This window comes from Cheilinus undulatus, linkage group 14 (genome assembly GCF_018320785.1).
Source record: "Cheilinus undulatus linkage group 14, ASM1832078v1, whole genome shotgun sequence".
NCBI classification, from domain to species: Eukaryota; Metazoa; Chordata; class Actinopteri; order Labriformes; family Labridae; genus Cheilinus; species Cheilinus undulatus.
In genome coordinates, this window is record NC_054878.1 from 31,521,389 (window position 1) to 31,547,126 (window position 25,738).

At 39.1% G+C, this 25,738-nt stretch overlaps 2 protein-coding genes across 3 annotated transcripts in view; one reads left to right on the forward strand and one right to left on the reverse strand.

Moving 5' to 3' along the window:
* Positions 1–2,004, forward strand: part of LOC121521202 (beta/gamma crystallin domain-containing protein 1-like) — a 56,474-nt gene extending 54,470 nt beyond the window's left edge. For both annotated transcript variants that reach the window (XM_041804977.1, XM_041804976.1), the window contains one exon: positions 1,448–2,004. In XM_041804977.1, the coding sequence (XP_041660911.1) occupies positions 1,448–1,536 (89 nt within the window). In that variant the 3' untranslated portion in view covers positions 1,537–2,004. The remainder of the gene's footprint in view (positions 1–1,447) is intronic.
* LOC121521203 (reticulon-4-interacting protein 1 homolog, mitochondrial-like) lies at positions 1,550–19,900 on the reverse strand. The gene is made up of 9 exons (XM_041804978.1): positions 19,297–19,900; positions 19,058–19,209; positions 16,590–16,658; positions 16,075–16,199; positions 15,581–15,629; positions 15,340–15,476; positions 9,671–9,854; positions 5,331–5,426; positions 1,550–2,775 (listed from the first exon to the last, which is right to left on the reverse strand). The coding sequence occupies exons 1-9, from the start codon at positions 19,592–19,594 to the stop codon at positions 2,572–2,574; spliced, it is 1,314 nt and encodes a 437-aa protein (XP_041660912.1). The 5' UTR covers positions 19,595–19,900; the 3' UTR covers positions 1,550–2,571.
* Between the last annotated feature and the right edge of the window lie 5,838 nt (positions 19,901–25,738).

Sequence of the window (25,738 nt, forward strand, 5' to 3'; positions counted from 1 at the left end):
AAGATAAAATTTGAAATCTTGAGTTAAAAGGTCAAAATATGACTTTAAATTTCAAATAATGAGTCTAGAATGTCAAAATACAGTATTAAAAGTAGAAGTTAGGAGTTTTAAAGGTCAAAACAAGAGCTAAAATTCAAAATCGTGAGTTTAAGTCATAACTGTGAGATGCAAAATTGAAAATATGAAATGGAAACACAAATAAATCTCTTTTCCCACAGTCCTGACTTTACCACAGTATTTTTACTCCTTACTTTTTCAAATTTGTAATGACTTAACAAGGATATTTCAAATCATCAAGGTTAAATTAGCATTTTTATCCTGGAGGAAATGGGCAGATCTCACACCAGTAGGCCAGTTATAATAAGAATATGGTATGATCTTGCAGGCCAGGTATAACTGTACCACAGGCTGGATTTGGCCCCTGGGCCTTGAGTTGGACACCCCTGGGTTAAAGGGATGCTGCTCTTACAGCTTTACATTTGCTGCAGGAAAATCTGTGTCTGGGGGAGCTGGTCCTGTAATGTTTTTGAATTAGACTGAATGCGTTGGAGGACAATGCTCTGTTTGATGATTTTCTGCTCTGTGAGGAAGGGTTGGTTGATGGGTGTTGGTAAGGCCGGGGATATACTTGCAGTGTAACCTTGCACTTGCATATTCATCCAGCTGCATCCTCACAGTTCTTGTAAATATTGTCTGTCTGAGATGCCGGTCATCTGAGGATACCTTGAGAAAGTACAAGCTGGTCAGGTCAGCACCATCTGCCATCCGTGTCTTCAAGGTTTTCCCTACAACGCTCATGATGTATTGGTTTAATTAGTGACCATGTTAACTGCTGACTTTCGGCCGGCTGTAATTGGTTGTCATTGTTACAGCAACTGATGAAATTAGGAGACCTTGCTAATACAATCAGCCAAGGAAACACTCAGCTGAAAGTCACTGCTGAACCGTGACACAGATCTTAATTTCTTTGCTTTACAGGTTTAAATGTCAACTAAAACACATTTTAGCTTTCCCAGCAGGTACAGCTGGTACGTCTCTGTGCAGTGACAGTAACACACTGTAAAGATGTGGAGAATGTGGACTTGTCTTTAATACATTCAGCGGTTGTCTCTGCTGCTAGACCTGCATCTTGTGTCCACATTGTGATAAATTTTCAGGACTTGATATTCGTCCCCAGCTTCTGTTTGTAGCTATGATGTATCCGCATCCATGTAGTTATCAGCAAGTTTATTTCCAGCCTGACTCCTGTTTTATGTCTGTAACTTTGTTTAATGTGCTGCTGCCTGTCTAAGTCAGGACACTCTTGTAACTGAGACCTCAGAGAGGATCTCCCAGTTAAATGCATTTATATAAAATAAATAAATATTACTGGTATTTAAAAAAAACACTGGACTTACCAGAATGAGAACAAAAAACGTTGACTAATGATGAATCTTGTGTGTTTCAGGTGGCCATAACTATGACAAAAACCAAGTGATTCTCAACACACTTGACCCTCATAAACTGCACCAAAGGTGGGATGTGGAGATCATATGAACACATATTTGTTGCTCAGACTCTCAGAGGCACAGGTCAACGACAGGCTCTGCAGTACGGCTGCTAAGGACAAAGAGAACTTTTGAAACTCTTACGAGGAAGTCAAGAAAGAGAAATGGAAACTTCAGTAAGAATGTACAGCTGCAGACCAAACACAAGTGAAATCTGACTTTACTTATTTCACTGTTTACCAGCAGTAAAAATTTATTTTTGACTTTTTTAAATACATCTGTTTGCCTGTTGTTAATTAACTTGAACAGTGTTAGCAGTTTTTCATATATTTTTATGCATTGTTGAATTATATATTTTATGAAATGTAACTGTTGTTGAGCTGCATGCAACATGACGATGCAAAAAGTGTCTTTGAAACGTGTCTTTTTTTCTTTGTTTAATCAAAACTAGACAGCACACAACTCTTCTGTTTTCAGAGTAATAAAAGTATTTTTGTCAATAAATTTCTTAAATAGATTGTACAGTAGACTGGGGTGCACTCTCTTTACAACAATGGACACAGACTTGATGCAAACACTTTGGTTCCAGGTTTGATTTTCCCCCATACCTGAATTCACATGCTTTCTTATGCAAAAAAAATGCTCCCAATGACCTGCCTCACTGCACTGCTTCTGCTTTAGCCAGGTGAAAACATGAATTGATAAAGATTTTCAGCCTAATTTAAAACTTGTTTTGTTATATAACTCCCTGGTGGATCAACCAGAAGTCTGGGTGTGGATAACCAGCTGGATTCTAACCTGAACAGTATTTATCAGGATTGTGGTTGGTGATTATTTTATTAAATTCCCCTTGATACAGATGCAACATAACTCAAGCACCTTGTGAAAACATCAAAACAGCACAGGAGGGAGTAAGCTTAAACCAAAACAACACATCAGCACAATCTCATTATAAGCTCAGGTCACGTTTGAGCTCCATGGCACACCAGCGGCCCTTGGATCCCTTTGAATAATAGAGTGTGCGTCAGTCCGGAGCAGCTCAGTAAAGGTGAGCAGAATCACAAATTTGATTCTCTGACCGTCTCTAGCTTTGTCCAGCACTTTCTTTCACTCCCTGCTCAGATTCGACGGTCCCCATGGGAGCACTCTGCACCAGCTCCTCAGCCTGCCTGTCATCCTCTTCAGCCACCAGCACGACTGTCTTCCCTCTGGCATGGCCCCCCTCCAGCTTCTGGAAGGCCTGGGGCACCTGGGTGAATGGAAACTGGGCCTCTACAACTGGCAGGATCTGTGATGAAGCAGCAGGAAAGTTTGATAAGCATGAATTTAACATCAGCAAGTAAGCCAGGAAACGATTAAGAGACCAGATTTAAACCATCAGCAAATCTAAGAGGATAAATACTTTATTTAATGGTTGGGGAGATTTGGATGGACTATTTCATTGGAATTAGTGTTGACATTCTAATAATATGGGTAAATATACATATTTTTCTGACAGTGTATGCTTCAAGAATTGTGCTGATGGAATAAACTCCATGCATTAAGTGCTTTACATTACAAACAGCTATGCTAGAGAGCTGCAAACATCATTTACTGTCATCAGTGATTTATCTGAGGATAACTTTTTATGCATAATCAACCAACACTTTAGTCTATAATGGAGTGATATCAGAGTGAAGGACCAGTGGTGCATCTGTCTTGAGCAGTTAAGGGTTTGGTGTCTTGCTACCTTTGGTTCCCACCTGTGTCCTTACAGACTGAGCTACTGCTTTCATGTCTTTAAATGTCTTCTTTTGAGCATCAAAACCAAAAGACTCTTCATTGCTGTCATTGAAGAGTTCATCACTTGACTTTGCCGTGTCAAACCCTGGTCCTGTACTGCTCTGGCCTCCTGATGGCCATCCCCCAGGCCTGCACCATGCCCCATCTCTCCATGTATCCTCCATCTGCCTTCTCCATGATGCACGCGGTGTCTGGACCAGCCTACTGGGTCCTGGGCACCCATTATGCAATGAGCTGGATCAGGCTCCGTAAAGCGCACCAGGTGCCCGTAGAAGTGCAGCAGCTGTTACAAGTAGCTGACCCTTCCCATCCCTGCTCTCCTGAGAACATCTGCATTAGACACACGGCTTGCCAACAATACCCAAAGATGAGCTGGAGAGAAGTTGTCCCAAAGGAGTCTGGCTGGCACCTCTAGTCATCAGTGTCCAGGCCTTACAAGAGTATATTAAGACTGGAATGACCAAAGACTGAAAGACCCTGGCCTTCGTCCATATACTCAGATACCAGGAACGCCAGTGTTTTTTATGCCAAATGTAACAGGATGCACACCTTCCAAAAAGTTCCCCGTTTGTCTCATCAGTCCACAGAATATTTCCCCAAAGGTCGTGGGGATCATCAAGATGTTTTTTGGTAAATGTGAGACGAGTGTTTATGTTCTTTTTCATCAGCAGTGGTTTTGGCCTTGAAACTCTCTCATGGATGCCATTTTTGCCCAGTGTCTTTCTTAAGGTTTAATCATGAACATTGACCTTAAATGAGTCAAGTCAGGCCTGTAGGTCTTTAGATGTTATTCTTGGTTCTTTTGAGACCTCCTGGATGAGTCACCGATGTGCTTTTGGAGTAGTTTTGGTAGGCCTGCCACTCCTGGGAAGTTTCACCACTGTTCCAAGTTTTCTCCATTTGTGGATAATGGCTCTCAGTATTGGTCGCTGGAGTGCAAAAGCCTTAGAAATGGCTTTAAGATCCTTTTCAGAGTGATAGATGCCGATGACTTTGTTTCAACACGTCTGGCAGTAATCAGGCCTTGGTGTGGCTACTGAATTTAAACTCAGCTTTCCAAAAACGTGGTTAATTACAGGTAATTCCTGATTTAACTGGGGGTTAACTGCAATTATTTTTTTCACATAGAGTCAGGTAGGTTTGGGTGGCTTTTTCCCTTAGAAATGAAATCTTCATTTAGAAATTGCATTCTGTATTTATTTGGTTTATCTTTGTCTTATATTAAAACGTGTTTGATGCTCTGAAACATTTAAGTGCGACAAACATGCAAATAAATAAGAAATCAGGAAGGGTACAAATACTTTTTCACGGCTCTATAGATCACTTCATTAACCCTGGCCCCAAACTAAAACTGTACTGTAAAGTAACCACAATCATTCTGATAAATAAAGCTGATGACCACAAGCTGCTGCATCATCTCTGCTTTCATAGCAGCAAATGTATCAAAGTGAGGGCGTGGTTGAGAATGTGATGAGGCTGGACAATCCTGTGCTGCTCCCACTCCAGCAGCAGCCAGGCTTGTTATTCTGGTCAGCATCTCTTGTCGATAACAATGAATGGGTAGCGCAGGGGCGTCACGCTGGAAACCATCCACCTCAAATTGAGAATAGGATGAGCACGGAGGGGGTGTGTGTGCATTTCATGCAGGGTGAGTGTGTGTCCACAGCTTCCCACCACTGGTCTGAGCGTGCTGCTCGATGTAAGCCCCGGGACAAAAGGACGAATGGCTGCTCAGCACTGTTTAAAAATGCGTCCACCATCTCCTGGCGCCTGATTCAATCACGGAAACGCACACCAACCAGAACAGCAGGAATGTAATGCACACACGTTAACAAAGCAGCAGGAGAGCGAGGATTACAGGCATGTGAGGAATGCCTGTTATGTCCATGTTCAATGATGGAGACATGAAGATCATACATGCTGTATGATCTCCACATCCATGTCAATTTCACTCTCAGGGTGTGACTGCTATGCAAATGAGAGAATTTCCATCCAGTCAGTATGTAAATGGCCCTGAGGCACACCTGCATGTATAATAGCAGTAATGAGGCTGTACAATACCTTCCCTGCATCCACAAGCTCGCTGACCTCGTCGAGCGCGGGCCCATCTGGAGCATAAAACCCCCACCTGTAGAAGACACCGCTCGATATGATGTTCTGAGAAGAAAAAAAAGGAGGCAGAATTGAGAAGTCAGGCAGGTCGGAATCTACTGTATGAAAAAACAGAGAGAGGAACCAGGTAGCGCAAGATCAGGAAGTGAGGGAACTAAGTTATGCTTGATTAAAATGTAATGGCTTACAAACAAAGTTTTAACAGGATAAAAAAAAACATATTTACAAAAAACATTAAACCTTAAAAACACCATAACAGGCATAACTTACTATGGAGACAATCCATCATCATGTTTCCTTATGTAAATGCACATTTAGAATGAAGACTAAAAACCTGTTTTCTATTTCAGCATCAAGATTTAGAATTACCTTACTTAAATTGAGGGGGTTTCAGCTGTAAAAGCTGCTCTCATACATAATATAACAGAAAGAAACACTATAATAGGAATGATATATGATTTATAAACAGGGATGCAAACATTACCTGCATGGTAACAGTATCATTTAACCTTTATTTTACCAGGTCAACCCCATGAAGCTCAGAGATCTTTTTCAAGGGAGACCTGACCAAGAATGGCAGCAGTTTCAAAATAAAACATTCAATCTGGTACGGTTTATAATAAGCAATAATATCGATAAATCGGCTAAAGTCGCATGCATAAAATCTGACTTTTCCCTAGAAAAAGGTTTCAGGAAAAGCTTTCAGGGTCACTGAGAGTTGTAGTTTAAGCTCAGTCTGCAGATTGTTCCAAGTGAAATGTGCAGAAAGCTTGAAGCCTATTTTTCCTGACTCAGTTTAGAACTGCACATCAAACCAACAAAGGTTATGCAATCAGCCCTTCAAGACTAAAAGAGAGGAGAGGTAGTCCAAAATTTTGCCCAGAGTGGCTTTATCTGCAGACAATAGCTTAACAAGTGATTTATCAGAACTGGCAGAAATAAAAAATTCTGCAGATATGTCAAACCTTCATCGAGCCAACATCTGATGCTCTGGGTGTCACACACAACATGAAGCCCCGGGTCAGCTGGACTGGATTTGTTGCAAACATATTTGTGCAGCTTGGATGTTTGTCCAGAAGGTTGCTTGCAACTTTGGCATTGAATAATAATTCTCTGTTTTGAAACATACTGACACAAAGTGTCAATTGATATAATAATAAAAATGATTTGAACTACATTTCCCTTCAATCCTGCTAGTTATTGAGCAACAAGTTGCAGAATTAACAGCATGGTTCCCAAAGTAAAAATCCTGTTCCTTTCCTCCATAGCAGATTTGATTTTTAGTCATATTGTTAGAAATATCCAAGTTTGACTTACCATGGCCTAGCTGGGAGTGGAACGTTGTGCTCCTTGAGAAGACAAAAGTTCGTAAAATATCAACCTCTTACTTAAATCTTAAGAGATCCTTGGGACATTTTGTGCCATTTAAGTTTTTTTAAAATCATTTTCAAGCTATTTTGGCTGTGTTGAATGAAAATTTGCCAGAGGATATTCGTTTTCTAAAATTTAGAAAACTGTAATCTTAGTTCCCTAAATTATCCTAAGATGGCAAGGCTACAAACACAAAAAAAAAAAAAATGTTCCTTAGGACAAATCAATGGCCCATTGAAAATAATTAAACATGCCATTTTTTATCCCACATTTAATTTAAGATAAACTAATCCAAGATTTCATTAGTAGCTACTAGTTTTCAATTTTCAAATTTTTTGTATTTGTCCAACAGATGGCGCTACCTTTACCATTCAAAGCACTCTGCAAAAATTCAGCTTTTACCCTTTTCTACAACGGTGCCTTGCTACTGAAATGATAAGTGTGTGTGTAGTTTTCGATGTTGGACAATGGTGTATGCATGGGAAAGAAAATGTGTGTGTGTGTATATGTTTGTGTGTGTGTATTTTATTTGAGTTTCTGTGATTTTGTTATATTAGAAACAGTAGTAATGTGTAAACATATAATAACATTATATATAAAATAATTATATCTAATATTTTTACAGCTGATTTTAGGAAGCTTAACTATTTTGACTGGACTGTGAGGTTCAAGGTTTATTTTCAATCTGAGCATAAAAAAAAGCATAAAAATCAGTGTTGCTGCCAATAATTATATCCATTTCAGGGCCTAATAATAATAATCACAATAATCAAATATATTTTACTTTTTCTTCAACTAAAAAACAGTGGAGTTGTGTAAACATACTGGCCTTTAAATATAATTTATATTTGATATGTATATTTTTGGCTGAGGTAGTTTTAAAGAACTGACTTGTTTATTAAAAAAATGATGCATCAAAAACAATGTTGCTGCAAATCATTGACCCACCTCAGGCCCTGATAATGATAATAAGCAAATATTCTTTGAAAGGTACTTAATGGAAAATATTTTAGTTTTTTTGTGGGGGGGGGGTTCATCAAAAAACTGTGGAGTTCTATAAACATAGGTCTTTATAGGGTTAAAAAAAAAGTACTTTTTGGTAGTAATTGTGTACTTCAGGCTGAGGTAGTTTTAAAAGATTGACTTGTTTAAGGTGGAAAAAATAGATTAGAGAACACGGTAGAAAAAGGTACATACATGCTGTACAGACTGAATTATTAACCTCTAATGATTGGGGATACATAGCTCCTTCAGACTTACTTTACAAAAACTATGTACACAGTCTTTTATCTTTGCCTTTTTTATGTTTTTGGATGCCGTTTCTGTACCAAATAAAATGTTTATTATTAATTATGAATATGCAGCTGGCTAGTTGTTTTTTTTCATGCATCAAAAGTCTTGATATAAGGATTCTGGGAAATGTCAAAGGAGGATCTGAATGAGAAATTTACTTCTGGAACCAGAACATCCAAAAAATGGGCAGACACTCTTGAGCTCTGTTTGAAAAAATAGGAGGAAAAGATATTGATATGATCTAAACATTATTAGCTGCAGATCCTTCATGTTGTCTGTAACTACTAGCCATTTGTCTGAAACATGCCCTCAATATCCTTTAAATAAATAATTAAAAATATTAATGGAGTGGAACTTTTTGCTGTGGTACTGGAGCTGGAATATACGTATACTAAAACAGTCATTCTCCTTCCTCAGAAAACTGCGAAGTTAACACACCATTCTAATAAAAAGGTAAAAGAGAAAGCATCTTCAGCAGTGAGGAGAAAGTTAGGTGAAAGGGAACACCCTTGTACCAATCTTGAAACACAACAACATGTTATTTGATCAGAATATCTGACTGAGTGGCTTCACTTTGCCACACCTCTCCAGCCTTTGGTAAACCTATCCCTGTGGCTGTAAAAGACATCAGATCATGACAGATTCCTTTCTAATCAGTGAGTGCAGCCAAGATTTTGAACACTAGAGGGCTCAGTTGCGCTGTGATCCTCCAGACGGCGAGGAGACAAGGACGTGCTGTCCAGAGCCGGGTGGGTGCTGAGGGTGTGACTGCTGCAATTGCGCTCCGCCAAAACTGACCAGCTGGCTGCTCCGGCGGACAAAGGGGCCCGGAGGCTTGGCAAGAAACACACAAACACTGGTATTTGCTGGGAGGGGGGAGAGGGTCGGCTACAATCTGCACAAAATACTGCTGGTTCAGCAGCAAACATACGCGCACTATACACACACATAATTCCAACACTGCCAGCCGTGCTGTCACCAACGCCCCTAGTGCCCAGGATAACTTGACTCAGTCCCTCGTGCAGCTCCACCCTGTCCGCGCTTGCTCACCCACTACCCTCATTACACATTCACTCCACTAACAGAGCAGCTGGAGGGACACTGTGTACATGCAATAACACGAGGCACATACACATGCAGAGACTTAAACTCTGAGTGAAGCCATTCCCTCTGCACCTGCAGACAGGCAGGTTTATGACACCCTGCAGGTTTATTTCTACATCTCAAGCATAAAACCTGCAGAAGGAGAATTTTCAGTGAAGCTTAGTCAAGTTGTAACATGATTTTCCTCCCATTTTTTTTTTTCAACAAACTTGATCTGATCAACTGAATGGAAATAAAGCAAAAACTCCTACTGGCTGGAGCAGGTGTTTACCATCCACGCAAAGCTGCTTTTCCATGCCACTGGGGATCAAGTATTCATTTCAGTTTGGGAGCACCCATGGCCCACACCCAAGCTGATGGCTTTATGAGAAATGCCAGCCTCAAAACATTCGATAAAATAAACCCAGCAGTGAGGCTTGTGTTTGCGAGGCGAGTGGATGTGAATGACAGACCATAAACAGCAAGATAATCTTTCACATCAGCTGTGTGTGACTTGGAGGGTAAATTAAACATTTGTGTACCTGTATGGCTTTGTTATGTAGTGTGAATCCAGCGTGAAACGTCCCGTCCAGCAGGCCCATGGAATCAGTGCTGAGGAGTAAAGGTGACACCAACGTGACGTACTTTGCTCCAGACCAGGGCTTCAGCAGCTTTGTTGCCCAATCCTCTGTTTCCCCGCCCACGTTGTCAAGAATCAAATCAAACCTGAGGGGAAAAGAACAAACTGTCAAACTTAGATAGACACATTGGGAAGAAGCCAAATACTGAAAAAATACACATATTTCAAGTACAGTGTTACAGAGCGTTCACATGATCTGTCATCTCAGGTGATGATTAAATGGGGGTTCCTGGGGCAGCTTAGGGTTAAAACAGAGAAAACCTGTGAGGCTAATTTATCATAAAGGCATTTTTGGATGGACTGAGGCAAGACCAGAGGGTAAATATGAGTCTGGAAGTATGGAAGGTGATGCCATAGGTTGCTGGATGATGCAACATCACTGCAAAGGACACCAGATAGGTGTTAGGAAGTGATTCTTTATAGAGGAGAGCTATGAAAATGCCAACGTTCTGTGCTGTCTATTTCAATTGGAACAAAATAACAAAACAATCTTGCACTACTTTGAAGTCCCAAAAGTAGGGACACATCATGGCTTAAAGTTTAGGAATCTTACAGAGAAACAGCAGCACATATGATTAAAAGTCTTTATCAAATGTCTTGAAAGGCAAGGTCAGAAAACGTTTGTGTGTGGTCCCGTTTATGAATTTTGGTACAGTTTGGCACTGTAAACTTTGATCTTGTGTATTCCCCCACTGTTACCCATCCAGCCTTGCTCTAAATAAAAGGAAATCACCTCTTTTTAGAGCTCTGGATCATCCGATTTAGCTCTAAAACAAGAACTCTTCATTTGTTACCACTTTGGTTTTTCAATGTGCATCAATTAATGAGAAAATGGAAAGGTAACTGGCTCAAAATGGTGCCAACTCCTGTCATTTATATTAAAGTTCAGAGTCATAGAATCCCCTTTTTTGCTTATCTGTATATCATTGTTTCCATTTAAAGCACATTTATGACAAAACAAAGGGAAAAATCTGTTAAAAAGGTGTAGTTAGCCTCTCAGCTCTATTCAAGACTCCTTAAGACTCTCATCTCCCATCATCTGGCTAGTTGTGTAGTTGGAGGAATGCAGAAACGTTATGGTGATAATAGCGTACAGGTCAGTTCCCACTGATTCCTTACTACAATTCTTCATTTCCTGACTTTTATTAGGACTACTTGACTGAAAACAACCTATAGTCAGTGACTACTGAGTACTATGAAACTGGTAGGTGTGCACATCAGGTACTTGATCAGTGATCAATCATTACCCAAGCAAAAACCCAACCAAACCAACGCATGTGCATGAAAAATTGATGTGGCAATATATCATCATTCACCCCTTGCCAATACACGTATCAATACAGATTCTACAGAATTGATATGTCTGGAAATGCTGTGATGGCAGTTTTAAAATATACATCCCCATGGTTCAGTTTACAAAGAAGCCAGCAGATGGCAGCAGTCATAGAACTGCACAATGCAGCTCCATTGACGTCTCACTCCTCAAACCAAAGTAAGTTGGTTGTCAGGCCGATAACATGGATCGTAGTGTTTATCTACAGCCAACAGGCTAAAAGCGAAGGTACTGGATTATTTCATATTTCTTCAAACAGCAGACAGGAGGGACATGAGGTATGCAAGCTGTAAGAAGGTAGACCACTGCAGTAACAAAAATCTTCATCGACATGTGACACCAGGCTTATTAGCATCAACAGCTAGGCTCAACCAGCTAATCTGTGCAGTCCAGCTCAGCACTGATGATGCTGTACACTCAAAGTTCCCCCCAGCTTCTGAGCAGGAGCATAAGCAGCACCTTTTGCTTTATTTGTAAAGACATGGGCTGTACAGCGGCACTGAAAATGAAGGCTGCAGCTGCTTAAGGAGTGTGACTAATGCTGAAAACTCACACAGAAACAGCAGTGCCGTTTTTATGCAGAAGTAAAGCAAAAAGTCATTTTTACAAATTAAAGTGGGCTTATAGTGAAATTAAACCAGAATATTATATGTAAAGTATGAAAAACAACAGCAAGAGAGACAACACATGGGACCATTTTAAGTTTAAAAAGTAAAATATTCATTTATTTGAATTTACAAGGAGCTAAGCGATTATAAACCGACTATTTCAACTTAGCTGTATCTCTGATGATTAGAATTTAAGTGTTTTAAAGAGTAAGAACCTTTAAACTACACCTCCTCTGCTGTCCTCTAAAATAAAGAACAGCTGCTGTAGTGAATTCAGTGTAGGAAATGTTTAGTACTCATGTTTATTATCCCAAATCAGCTTGTATTGTGATACATATCGTACTGGGGCCTCTGTATTATGATACGTATCGTACTGTGAGGCTGGAGAAAATACCCAGCCCTAACCCAGCCCTAGTTGGAGCTCACATAAATGATACTTCTGAAAATAATTTTTACAAGCATCCAGTTTATAATGAGTGAAGTGCTAAAATACTAAAACTGTGGGAAAACTGCTTCACCACAGCAGCCTGTGGGGGATTTCCAGGGCAGCTTAGGGGGATACCCAACACAAATAGGGCCAACTGTGATCACTGGTTTATGCTTATTTTTTCTTACTTATGAATTTTCTCTCCGTATCAAACCTTCTTTAATGCTAGTGGTGTCATTATTTGTTTGTTTTTAACTGTTTTAGCCCTTTAAATTTCTCTGCAGTACATGCAAATGCTGCCTTATAAATCAATATTTGTGTCTTGCCTTGTCTATATTTTGCAGGAGCCACTGCTTAAACAAATGGCTGCATAAATACTAATTGCTTTGCCTTCAAGCTTAACCACGGGTTTTTGGTTTTGAAAAGAAGGAAGAGAGGTGAAACCAACAATCACTCAGGTCTCGAGTCCCAGTTTCCATGGAAACTGGAAAGTAAGTCGGCAAGTAGTCGTGCCATGCTGCCAGGAGGATGTTTACCAAATTTTGGGGTGCTAAGGGAGAGAAGCACAAAATTCTCCAATATGTAGATGAATCACTTTCATTAGCACCTTTAATGGACTGACTCTAACTCAAATCATGCTTCAGTAGTAGGAGTGGAAATCACAAGGTAACTCAAGATAGGATACCAGATGATATGCTATATTTGGCCCATGTTATCAGTAATATCACAGAAAAGGCATTCTGTTAACATTGATAATAATAATAGATCACAATATAGGACTAACTGAAGAAAATAAAAGGTAACGTGTTGGGATAAATACATTTATTCACTGCATTTTAGTGTCACTTTCCCCTTTTATTTCTTTTTATATCATCCTCATTTGATTAAGGTAAACAGAAACAAGAAAGCAGGATTTTTTGCAAACTATTCTATAAGGTGACATTTTAATGTTTGCATGATGGGTAGAGCATAATATCTCTCCAGCAAACCAAAAAAACTGTATTAAACTGATATTTTGATAAACATTTCTGGTAAAAGAAGTGTGGAAACTTCTATAAAATTGAAGTAGAACATACAGTATTGCCATTTGAACTACATTTTTGATTAGTTGTTCAGCCCTAATTTAGACTTGCCAAAAAAGAAACTTATCTTGTGCCTTGGTTTTCAACTGGCAGGTTGGGACCCAAAAGTGGGTCACAAAGCCATTGTCAATGGGTAATGAATGTGTGCCTGGAAAAAAACATGTGGGAAAAGTCTACAAGATGCTTTTATTTTGTAGGACGTGTCTCAATTTTTTTGCTCCATCACATAATTTGTTCTATCTAATGTCCAAACTACCCCATTTCTCATTCAAATAATTTGGTTTAAATTGAAAATTAGGGTCGAAATTTGTTGTACGGAGGTTGTGATGGGTCCTGATGTTAGCCCAGTGTGGGACCAGTGATCTAGTGTGTTAAATAATTTCTGAATTTGCTTTACAGGGACTTTAAAATACTGATATCTGGTAATAGTGATATGATAATTATAGCACATGATCAGAGCAAGTATTGCCATTTAATATTTTCACCTACCCCTATTTAGTGAGGTGTTGGACAAGAGCTTATGAAGAAAATTCTGCCCCAATGTGTTTGTTTTTAATGGGATATTTCAGTATTTTTGAAGTTGAGTTGTATGAGGTACTTAAAAGTAGTAGTGGCATTAGCCTCCAGTGATTTCAGTGAGCATTGCTCCTTTAAGATGAACTTGCTGGTCGTACGTGCCAGGAAGCTTGGCTGTAGGCAGTGTAACAGAAGGGTATGGTTTAGCAAGTTTTTAGTAAAAATGGGCCACAAAACAATGTTGGCTCAAACACTCACACTATCAAACTAGAAAAGCACTCAGAAAGCGCAGACCTCCGCCATTAGCTCTATCTCCCAAAAGTGAAGAATCCTTTAAAAAATTACTGGATCCGTCCCCATGTGCCCCCCACCATGGCATTTGCCGATTTCTCCCTCCCCGGTGGTGTGGAAACACAGTGAGGCAAAGCATTGGCTTCGCTATGGGTGGACTGTAATAGCGAAGCGTTGTTGCCTGCTGGTGCCAACAGATCCACTGACAGTCTCACCCATGTCTCACTGGATGACTGGAAGTCATGGCAGAGGGTGAATATTCCTCTATTCCTCCCAGCATTGTGAATATTCTTGCTACAATTCGCTGTCTTTCTCTCTGTTACACTTGGACTCGTCTCCTCAACCAGGCGTGCATATTTCAAACTCTATAAACTCCAAAACTTTGAATGGAAACACAGCCAAAATGCTGCTGGGATTGAAGTTACTCATGCCCGCCATCTCCTGGTGTAAAGTGGTAACAGCGCAGAGCTCTGCCATTAGCCCTATCTCCCAATAGTACAGAAACCTTTAAAAAATTCCTGGATCCAGACGGTGATCCGGATCACTCCCAAAATCTAATCAGTTCTTCCTTATGCCATTTCTGACATTTCCTGAAAATTTGATGAAAATCAGTTGACAACTCTTTTAGATATGTTGCTAACAAACTAACTAACAAACGAACAAACCCACCCGATCCCATGACCTCCTTGGTGGAGGTAAAAATTATGAAGCATTTTATTTTAAGCCCAGAAAGCCTCTCTTTTTTTTCTCTATTTTGTAATGCAAGAGCACATAACCAGCAGTAAAATCTTGCATTGCAAAACAGAGACAAAACACAGAGGATTTCTGGGTAAAAAATTCAATGCTTCAAAAGTTTTCATAGTGTGTATGTTTGAGCCACCATTGTTTTGTGGCCCATTTTTACCAAAAACTCACTAAATTCCACGGAGAACCTGTACCCATCTGTTACGCTGTATAGCCTAGCTTCCTGGCCGTTACAACCAGCGTCTCCTCTGCAAAACAGCAACGCTCACTTAAATTACTGGAAGCTAATGCCACTTCTACTACTAGGTACCTCATACAGCAGAACTTTAAAAATACAGAAATATCCTTTTAATAAATCTGTACACCATTACCACTTTACATCAATTTACTGAAAGATTTAATAGCCCTATTACTATTTTAGTCCCGGTTTTGTGCCACCATTTGAATTTAACTTCATCCTTGCATTAATGTGAAGCACAACCCCACATGAAAAATTCTCTACACCTTTTTTTAAATATTCTCATCTTATTCTAACTTCTAAAAGCAAACATTTCACAGAAACAAGCTTACTTCTCCATCATTTCCAGCTGCTCAGCTACGTCTCCTGCTGTGTAGTCCACCACCTCGTCGGCCCCAAGCCCCCTAACGAGACCCTCAGCATTCTGGGAGCAGGTAACTGTTACGTGGGCACCCCAGGCTTTTAATAACTGGCAGCATGCAGAGGGAGAAAACAGAAATAATCACTTTTCATGCTGAGACTAAAAGACTCCAACATACACTGGCACATGTTGAAGAACAGGCTTTGCCTTACCTGGATGGAGAATGTTCCTATACCTCCTGATCCTCCTGTGATCAAAACTCTAGGAGAAACCACAGAAACCCCCCGGGTCATTCAATTACTGTGAACTTTACTGAAGCATAGCAACTAAAGGAAGGAAGCCTCAGGGGCTGAGGGAGGGTTTAGAAGGACTGGAAGCTATTACTTTTAAGAGGAGTGAAAGTTCCTACAATACATTCAATTTAAACAGACAGTGTTAAAAACCTTATTTGAAAACCTCTTTGATGCCAATTAGGATGAAATAGGAGAGGAGTGAATGTGAGAAAACAGTGTCACATCAAAACAGAGGGGTGTATGACTAATTTACTTCTACAGAGAAAAAAGGAGCCAAAAAGACCTTGGAGAATAACTTAAATGTTTGATGGCAGTTAATATTCTTTGACTTGTATTTTTGATGTTCCGGGTATAAATGGTAACAGATAAAAGGGGTTCAGTGAAAGTTCATCCATGATCAGGCTGGTTCTTGCCTTTTATTTGAAGCACTGTCCCTGCAGAGACCACCTGCATTAACAAGTGCAGACAGAGCTGTGTTGGCTACGTAGGGGATGGATGCTGCTTCTGTGTGACTCAGTGATTTCGGTTTCAGGGAAACCTGCAAAAACAGCCGGAGACAATGTCAAATGTTCCACATATTCCAACAATTTTCTTAATTATCATTTTGAGAGTCAAGTCTAATCACAAGAGCTGCTGTGATGGCAGCGAGCCTGGAGTTACTGAATAAATTATGCACAATATTGCAGGAAAACAGGGCAATTTGTGTGTTGGGGAAATCACTTCCTCAGTGGCTTCTGCAACCAAACAAACATAATCCTAATTACTTCTTACACAGCAGGATTACATAATTGGATGAACTTCTTCAAAACTTTCAAAAACACTCTCTAAACTACATTGAATACTTAACAGAAAAGTCAAATTATGTTCCAGTAAACACACATAAAGTTTACAACTCTATTGTTTTTCAGTAAATCTCTCTGTGGCTCACCTCATACTCTGTCAGAGTCACAAATTCAGCCAGACTACCTTGTTTCCACGGGGGAACAGCAGCCCACACCTGGAACATGCAGATGGAATTCAGCACACTCAACAAGACACAATTTAACCACCCACTCTTTGTCTCTGAATCTGGTTAATCAGCGATTAAGCTCTAACTCATCTGTTCCTGTACACACCATTAGTCAGTTGCAGAGATTTTTTTTTACACTGATGGAACAAGATTACCAGAACACTGTATGTGGAAATTTCTGCTGATATATCTTTCTATTATTCAATCACATTAAAGCTGAATTTGCATAATGGTGTCATTTTGTCAGCAGGAAGACAGTAATGTTGGAAACAGCATGGTAGATGGCTCACATTAATGAGTCAAAGTCAACTGATGAACAAGCAGAAAGAGCCGTAGCTTACAAAAAGAACAATGATCTGACAAAAGAGCTGTGTGCAGCCTATACTAAAACACATTTACATCACTTTAACAGGATTGGGTATTGTCACTGATTACCTGAACCGATTTGATTCAGATTCACAAGGTCTAGCTTTGATTTGATAGATTTGATTCATGATTCATGCAGGGAGATTTTAGTCACAAAAACTTTTTTGCTTCGACATAAAGGGATTCTCATAAAACAAAAGTTGGAAATAGTACATAGAATGCTCCATCCAGGCACATTACCAAAAACATCAAGGTTTGCATTTAGAAAATGACCCCAAACTAGCAGTATTTGCTTTATATTTTGCATCCATGTGGCCCATCTTGATTATGCATCTCCAGTTTGCAACGACAATGGCACCAAATATCAAAAATAAAATGATTAGGTGTGTGATTAAACCCTTGAACCTGACACTAAAAGCTTTCAGAGGCGGGTGCAAGTCAAGTTTCAAACCGCATGAGGAACGTAAGGCAGGCCGAGATATAAAGGTCAATCTCTGGAATATACAAATCGATATCATAATTAAAAATTGAGAATTGATCTGAATCTGAGAATAGATTTTAGCTTAACATCTGCAATTTTGCTTCACATTGAATTTAAGCTTGTGATATAAAATTTTCTATATAAACAAACTTGACTTTAGAGTTTAAAATATGCAGTGGTGGTTCCCCATTTTGGGGGTCTTTAAACTTCTAATAATAAATAAGTTTCAATTAAAAAAAAAAAAATCGCTTCATCTGATTTTTCCAAACTGTTTCATAGAAACATTTGTGGATCAAAAAAAATTGGAGATAATTCAGAATTAATTTTTGAAAAATTAGAAACCTCTGAACACATTCATGAAGATTTACTCTACAAACAACTTTTCAAAAATGATGGCTGATCATGGCTGATCATCTTTCACATTATTGCATGTTTTGCAAAAAAGGTTTTATTTAGTCTTAAATTGTTTACTCCAATTTTTATTTGTGTATTATTGTCTTTAAGTGCAAAGAAAATACTGTTGTGAAATAGCTTATAGTTTGAGGGTTTTACTTTACTGTTTAAAAGGGATTTTTTTTGTTTTTCATAATCAAAACACCAATATCAGTTTCTTGTGTGTGTAAAATACAGAAACCCCCTAAAGAAAAGACTACAAAAAGAAAAATGTGTTGGATGTTTGAATGCACAAATACTATTCCTACAAGTTAAGTGAATTAAAAAAATTTTTTTTTTCTTCTAACAACAACTTGTTAGTCAATGCCATTAAATATTTAGCAGGTGGCCCTATCAGGTGAGTCGTCTCCATTTGTGGACAATTAGTCTAACTGTGGACTGGCGAATACCTATGGTCTTTGAGTTGACTTTCCACCCCTTCCAGTCTTATGCAATTCAATCATTCTGGATCATCACAATATATCTGGCTGAAGTCTTGTTCAATTGATTGAACTTCAGGTGTGCCAACTCCTGTCTCCAATTAGCTATTCTTAGAGTCAGTAGCCTAAGGGTTCACCAACCTTATCCATCAGCACTGAATGTTCAACGGCTATGTTCAATCAAGACTTTAAATATTATTTGTGTGGTATTAGGGTAAGCACATTGTGTCTGTCTATACTTGTGACTTAGATGCAGATCAGATCACATCTGATGACCAGTTAATGCAGAAAACTAGAGAATTTCAAAGGAGTCACATACTTTTGCTTGCCACTGTGTGTTTTGTTTTTGAATGTTTGTTTTGGTTACAGCACAAAAGGCAAGGGGGGGGGCAGGATTTTCTTTGTTCTTTCATTTGCTAATGTGCTTTTTGGACAATAAATAGCCAAAGACACAAACCTTCCGCAAAAACATTGGACTTCTTTTGCCTGCTCACACTCTGGTGCATCTGTTGCTATTTGATAGTTTCAGAAAAATAGCCACTACATAGATGATGCACCGTATTACACCAGTTAAGATTATTATAACAGGTATAGGATGTTATCCACATTGTTCTCTCCAACAACAGTGTTATATTTTGTTGACTACAGGTGTGCAGTGCAGCTCCTACCTCATCTCCAGGAGCAAAGTGAGTCACCTCAGATCCACAATCCACCACTACACCAGACACATCACGCCCCAGAACCAGAGGAAACTCGCTATCATTGTCCATAACAGACATTGGATCCCTTCTTAATTTAAGCAATTTTGCTCCATAGCCACCTGGAAACAGAGGAAACAAACGGGTATGGGAGAAAACAGTACACCATTCCCACAATGCCTGTAATGAATACTAGTCCAACAACTTACCCCTCATGGATACATCCAGAGGGTTTAGACTGGCCGCATGGACTTTAATCATCACTTCACTGGAAGAACTGACAGAGGGGATAGGGTGTTCTTCTGTATACCTCAAAACCTCATTAGTGCCATACTGATCAATGACCCATGCTGGCATGCAGCTCTGTAATCTTGAAGGTGAACTGCAGACATGTCTCCTGAAGAGCACACTCCGACCTGCGCTTGCTAATGTTTTGGTCGAGCCTGCTGCTTTCGCGTTAAACATACACAGGAGCCTCGTCGATGCCATGGCTCTGACAGACCCCATTTCTGTCGTCCTTCAGCTTGCTGTTCCTAAAAGGTCAGTTTTAATTTAAATGTGTCATTGGGAAAGCACTTGTCACAAAGTTAGCTAGCCAGCTAACTAGCTAAGTAGCCACACAACATAACATTGGCAGGAAGTAAGCGCTGAAAGCTGACGCAAAATTGTATTTAACCGGTTAAATACGTTAGCGATGACGCATTCTGCACGCCAAGTATCACATTAAGAGTGAAATTAAGCGTTTATAAGAACCACTAATACAAAAACATGCAGGTAACACACCCCTCTGCAGCTAGGTGCTACATAACAAGCTAACCTCTGAACTCAAAGCAGCAGCCAATCAGGATCCCGAAGCTAAATATTTCGACCAATAGAACCAGAGTTTGACTCTGACGTAATTCCTACTAACCATAACAATAATGCTGTAAGTTTTCTCAGTTACCCCCCTAAAACCTTGCATGAATATCCTCCTGAGACCCGAGCTTTTGTTTGGACTACATTTTTAGTGTCTCCTACTTATAAGGGATATGTGGGACCTGATAAATATCAAACCTAAGCCCTGTATTTGAATATGAAGTAGTTTCATCAAAAAAAATATCCTCTCTTACTGCACAATACAAAACAAACCTATTTATTTACTTGTTAGAAGCAATTCTGGCAACAGAATGTTTTTCCCTTTACTATCAAAAAAAATTAAAGCTTTCCAAAACACAAAAACTCCCCTAAAATTTCCAAGACATTACCAAAAATTTTGATGAAAATTCTTAAAAATCATTTTAAAGATCAAATTTTTAAAAAAATCTTTAAACAATCCCTTGATAGTCCAGTGAAGCTTTCTGAAACAGCCTTAAGATTAAAAAAGTCTACAAAAGTTCCATGAGTATTCCTGAAAAGTTTTGTGCAAGTCTCCAAAATTTAAAGGCAATTCCACCCAAAATTTCAAAAAAATTAAAAAAAAAAAAAAAAAAATAGAAAGAAATCCCCTCCATTTCTGCGTTTACAATTTTTCACAGTCAGGAATTATGTAGAATTTCCAAATTAATAACCCCAAACATCCAAACAAATTTCCTAAAATTTCAATTAAAATTCAGGGAAATTTTGAAAAAATTCCCCTAAAATTTCCAATCAGTTTTCTCTAAAAAATTACAAATAAATTCCCATGAAAGTTCCTAAAAATTTCAGCACTACCCTGAGTCAATGTCCTTGCATAGCATACATATCTGGCTAATAAAAGTGATCCTGATGGATGTTGGAAAATAATCTTTACCCTTCTACTTTTGCAAACCTCCTATCTCATATTAAATTTATGGGATCTTTGTCTACCTAGACAAATTCTTAACTGAAAAGCTATTTTAGGTCTATTTCTTATATATCAATTTTTTTTACCTATGGCACATCAGTCAGAGGAGCCCATAAATGCATAATCTTCATTCTGAGGATCTTTTCTTGATGTCTGTTCCACAGGTCAGTACTGAACTAGGGGTAAAGGAGGTTAATTTTGCTGCTCCTTTTGCTGGAAAAATACCTGAAACTTAATGATCATGGTCTTAGATGCTTTTAAAAGGATGCTAAATGGCTCTGTGACAGACAAATTTGGCTGCAGAGTAGACTGATATTTTCTGAGTGTAGGACAGAAATATTTGTTTAAATATAAATATTTGTTACAAGTTTCTTAATGCATTTTAATTTTGTATGTTTTAATTTCATTTTTTGTATGACTGCTCATTCTCAGAAATGTTAAGATAAATAGATTACTTTAAAATATAAATATAATAGCCAACTGTTTGCCTTTTTAAACCCATTTTTTGTTGCTTTTTACCCACTTTCATCATTTTTACCACCCATTTTTGCCACTTCAGGCTAATTATCTGCCACTTTAAACTTATTATTGCTATTTGAAGCGAATCATTTAAACCACTTTTGACCTTTTTTACTGCCTATTTTTTGCTACTTTTTTTGTTTCTTAATTGCTGCTCTTGCCTTTTTTGCTTCTTTGGACCTCTTTTTTCCATTTTTAACCATTTTTGGCCACTCTTTAGCCAATTTCCACCACTTATTTCCACCAATTTTTGCTGCTTAAACCCATTTCTGCCACTTTTTAACTGCTTGTTACCATTGCCACTGCCCATTTTTCCACATTAAGCAAATTTTTCCCCACTTGAGGTCAATTTTTGCTACTTACCACCCATTATTGCCTCTCTTTCACCACTTTTCATCACATACTTCCCCCAATTTTTGCCACTTTTAACCCGTATTTGCTCATTTTTGTCTTAATTCTGCAATTAGGTATTTAGTTTTCCATTAAAGTTATTTCAATTAATAATAGTAATAATAATAATAATAATAATACATTTAGATGAAGAACGCAGAACTCGGGTGGGTGTGTACGGTTGTATTCTACTTTGTTCCCTGGTAACCTGACATGTATGCACATCATGGCTTAGCTATGAAGTCTAACATTTATTTCCAAATGGTTTGGTTCAGTGTGCCCATCCACAGTGTTAACATTAGAAATAAAAAGGTAATTCTGTTTTAAGAAAATGGGTTTACATTGTGAAAATGCCGTTTTGTACAGCATAATAATCCCCAAAGTTTGTTCAAATCCCTGTGCTGAATATTTTAAAATGTTAGTTACATTTTTATATATTTGATAAATAAGGTAAAAATGATACTGAAATGTTTATTCTAGGGAACAGTAGTTTCAAACCATAGTGCTACTAGAGGAGAAAGAACTGAAATCCTCTGAGTCCATTAAGGCCTAAAACTGAAAATCCATTATGCAGCAATAATTATCTATTATCATAAAAATGCAAGTGTACATGAAAAAATTATAAAGCAATATGCCTGACAGGCCCACTCAACAGTAAAGTGACTGCTGAGTGCTCACTCAGCCAGAGACAAATGGATGGGATACCTGTCTGTAGAGCAATCACTAATGGACAGAACACAAGAGAAAAACAGAAGAAAACATTATTTATTTATGCTTTAGTAATGTGCTGGGGTAACATGGGTTTGTTTTCATGTTTACATGATGTTGATGTACAGTTATCACAGGGCATTAGCTGACCATGTTTTTAAGATTCTCCTGGGGACTGTGGTCATAAACAAGAGACCACACTCCATCACTGATGGCCTTTTCATTGTTGACCTGACGGTAATTTCACTTTACACTTGTTAGCTTGAAAACTGTGGAGGGACTTAAGGCAGTGGTGTCATCAAGATTTCTGAGCCCCAGAACACACATAACATTGGGCTCAGCCTAAGTCAACCCAAACTTGATGCTCCAGTGAGTGACTGGATGAACGTTCTGTCAGTCTCATTCGTTACAGGCCAATCAGAGCAGCAAAGCAGTGGCAGGATTACGAAGCCTGTTGGTGAAACAAACTCATGCCGAAGCCAGAGAAGTGCAGAGCCATCTTTTCTACTGAGACAAGCTTTCCTTCTGGATCTTCTACCCTTCCACACTGAACTCACCAACCATGTCTTTATAGTCCTTGCTTTGTGCACCGGGGCACAGTCATGTTGGGACAGAAAAGGACCTTCCCAAAGCTGTTGCCACAAAGTTGGACACATAGCATTGTCTAAAATGTCTTGGCATGCTGAAGCATTAAGATTGTGCTTCACTGGATATAAGGGGCCTAAACCTGAAAAACAGCCCATTACCATTATCCCTTCACCAAATTTCCCTGTTGGCACAGTGCAGTCAGTCAGGTAATGTTCTCCCTGCATCCACCAAACCTGGCCATCTGCTTGCCAAGCAGAGAAGCGTGATCTGTCACTCCACAGGACACATTTCCACTGCTGACACAGACCGTGTCAGTGAGCTTTACACCACTCCATCTAACCCTTTGGACTTGGTGATGTGAGGCTTGCATGCAGCTGTTTGGCCATAGAAACTAATTCCATGAAGCTCCTGCTGCACCGTTTATCTGCTTATATTAATGCCAGTGGAAGTTCAGGACTCTTCAGCTATGGAAGCATAGGTGACTTTTATGCATCGTGCATCTTAACAGTCATTGACCCCCACTGGGGCCCTGCCAATCCCATTTTTCTCTCAATATGACACCCATGATTTAAAACAGTCGTCATGCTGATGACTGATTTTCATCACTTTGTGAAGAATGAATGCTGTGTAGGTGCATGGCTATCCATCAGAAGATATCATGAGTCATCTTACAGGTCAAGCAAAGCAGCCACCTCATGCTAACTTAAATATATGCTGATGAAAACATTAGATTAATTAAAACATGCAAATGACTCATTCTGCTTGCAGAGCTGGTGTTCCATTTCTCCCAGACACCAAAAGGAGAGAGGTGAGAAAAGAAAGAAAACGAGGCAGCCTTTGGCTGAGTGATCATGAATCAGCATGAAACCAGGCAACAAACAGCACTGTCATTATGATCACAGCTCCCAGGGGAAAGAGGACACACTGGAAAATTGGGGGCTTTGTCTATGCTGGCTCATTATTGGTGGGCCTGTCTAATGAATCCTAATCTTGGCAGTGGCTACAGCACAAAAAAATCATGTTACTGTCTGAAACTGAGTTTTTTCTGGAGGGGTTATTCTTTCTGAGAAACACCATGTGCAGCTTTTTTAGGCCTCCTTCTCATCAAGGGACATGTGGCCCAAATCGCATGGTTGCTCCAAAAAAAGACACAGTTTTGATCTCATTCATTTAGTAGCTTTGCAGAACATGTTGTCAGAGAGTTCAATGTGTTTAATATAGCCCCCTTAATTGCAAAGTTAGGCTTATTTTTTTGCATCTTTTTCACCTTCATTCCTCCCAATTGTGTCAGCTTTTTAAAATTCATCTTTCTCCATTCTTCCCTCTCCTTTTTAAGACCTTTCAGAGTCAAACAAACCAATTAGCAGACAAATCTCCAGATACTTGGCAGAGCTCAGCTAAACAGTGATCCTGCAGTGAGGTTGGGCATGAATGGCCGCTCGCTGCTTGGATAATGATCAGACGAGCCTTGTTTATTATATACAGCTTCTCCAGAGCCATGACAGAGGAGAAGGAAAGGGGGGACTGTGCAGCACAACCTCGCACTACAGCCGGCCTCTGAGATTATATTTTTAGAATGAACGATTGGTTTCTCTCCTTGGTAACTGCCCCATTTTTCTTTGATAGGTCAGACACAAGAACAGCATTTAGTAGCTGCGATATAGAGCAGGCTAAAGGAAATCCAAAGGCACCTTTTTTTGTTTTATATGGATTTAAACAGTGTCAAATTAACTTGTGTTTCATTTTCTGCCTGTTAGTTGAACCCATCCTTGCGTGAAGAATGTGTGTTTAATGAGTCAGACCTGGAGGTCAAACAGGGGATCCACAAAATGATATTTGATTTATTCATTTCAGTGGTTATATTAGACTCAGTGAAACTGGATTTGCTTGTTGGCGTATCCCTCCGAGGTACATGGGTAAACACACATGAACAGCGGGGGTTCGACAGCTGACATGATCAACACACCTGGAGCACACTGCAGGCTTGTTATCTCTATTTACAATAGGACAAAGCTGAATATAATACCCATTTGAAATTACACTTAGCTTAAAGGATTGTTTTTTATTGTAAAAGTTAATGAGTTTATGTTTGTAATGCACTCAGAATGGCAAAACTAGTTTTCAGGTTAATGTCAGTGTTTCATCTACTAATGCATGAAGCATGAGCTTAAAGACCCACTTACCTGGCTCAGAGGATTTAGAGGTAATGGGAAACACAATAATGACACATGGCCAAACAAGACAATCTGCTCTTTGGATTTGTAATGCTAGGATTTGGTTATTGTTGGTTTGGTTATTACTAAATAACATTATGATTAATATAAATAAAAATATTAATCAAGATTTAAAAAATGACAGGGCACCACAGGAAACAACAATAAAAAAGGATCAAAAATCAGTTGTATATATATATATATATATATATATATATATATATATATATGTGTGTGAAGGAGAGGCAAAATAGCCACACCACCAGGTGGTGAAGACGTCACAGGTGAGTAAGGTGGCAAGCGAGAGACAAAGAAAGCTCCTTGGTGTGGTTGAGAGCCCACAAAACAGCGGGAGAGAAGAAAGAGAGCTCTCTAGTGTAGCCAAAGAGTACAAAATCAGTATGGTCACTTCACTAAAGAGAAACCCAGTGG

What these genes read in the sequence shown, in the direction of transcription:
- LOC121521203 (XM_041804978.1), bottom strand. Translation starts at nt 19,594, where the DNA reads ATGGGGTCTGTCAGAGCCATGGCATCGACGAGGCTCCTGTGTATGTTT. An exon ending in TCTGGATGTATCCATGAGGG is followed by an intron (nt 19,210 to 19,296) that starts GTAAGTTGTTGG and finishes CTCTGTTTCCAG; the next exon opens with GTGGCTATGGAGCAAAATTG. An exon ending in ACTTTGCTCCTGGAGATGAG is followed by an intron (nt 16,659 to 19,057) that starts GTAGGAGCTGCA and finishes TGCATGTTCCAG; the next exon opens with GTGTGGGCTGCTGTTCCCCC.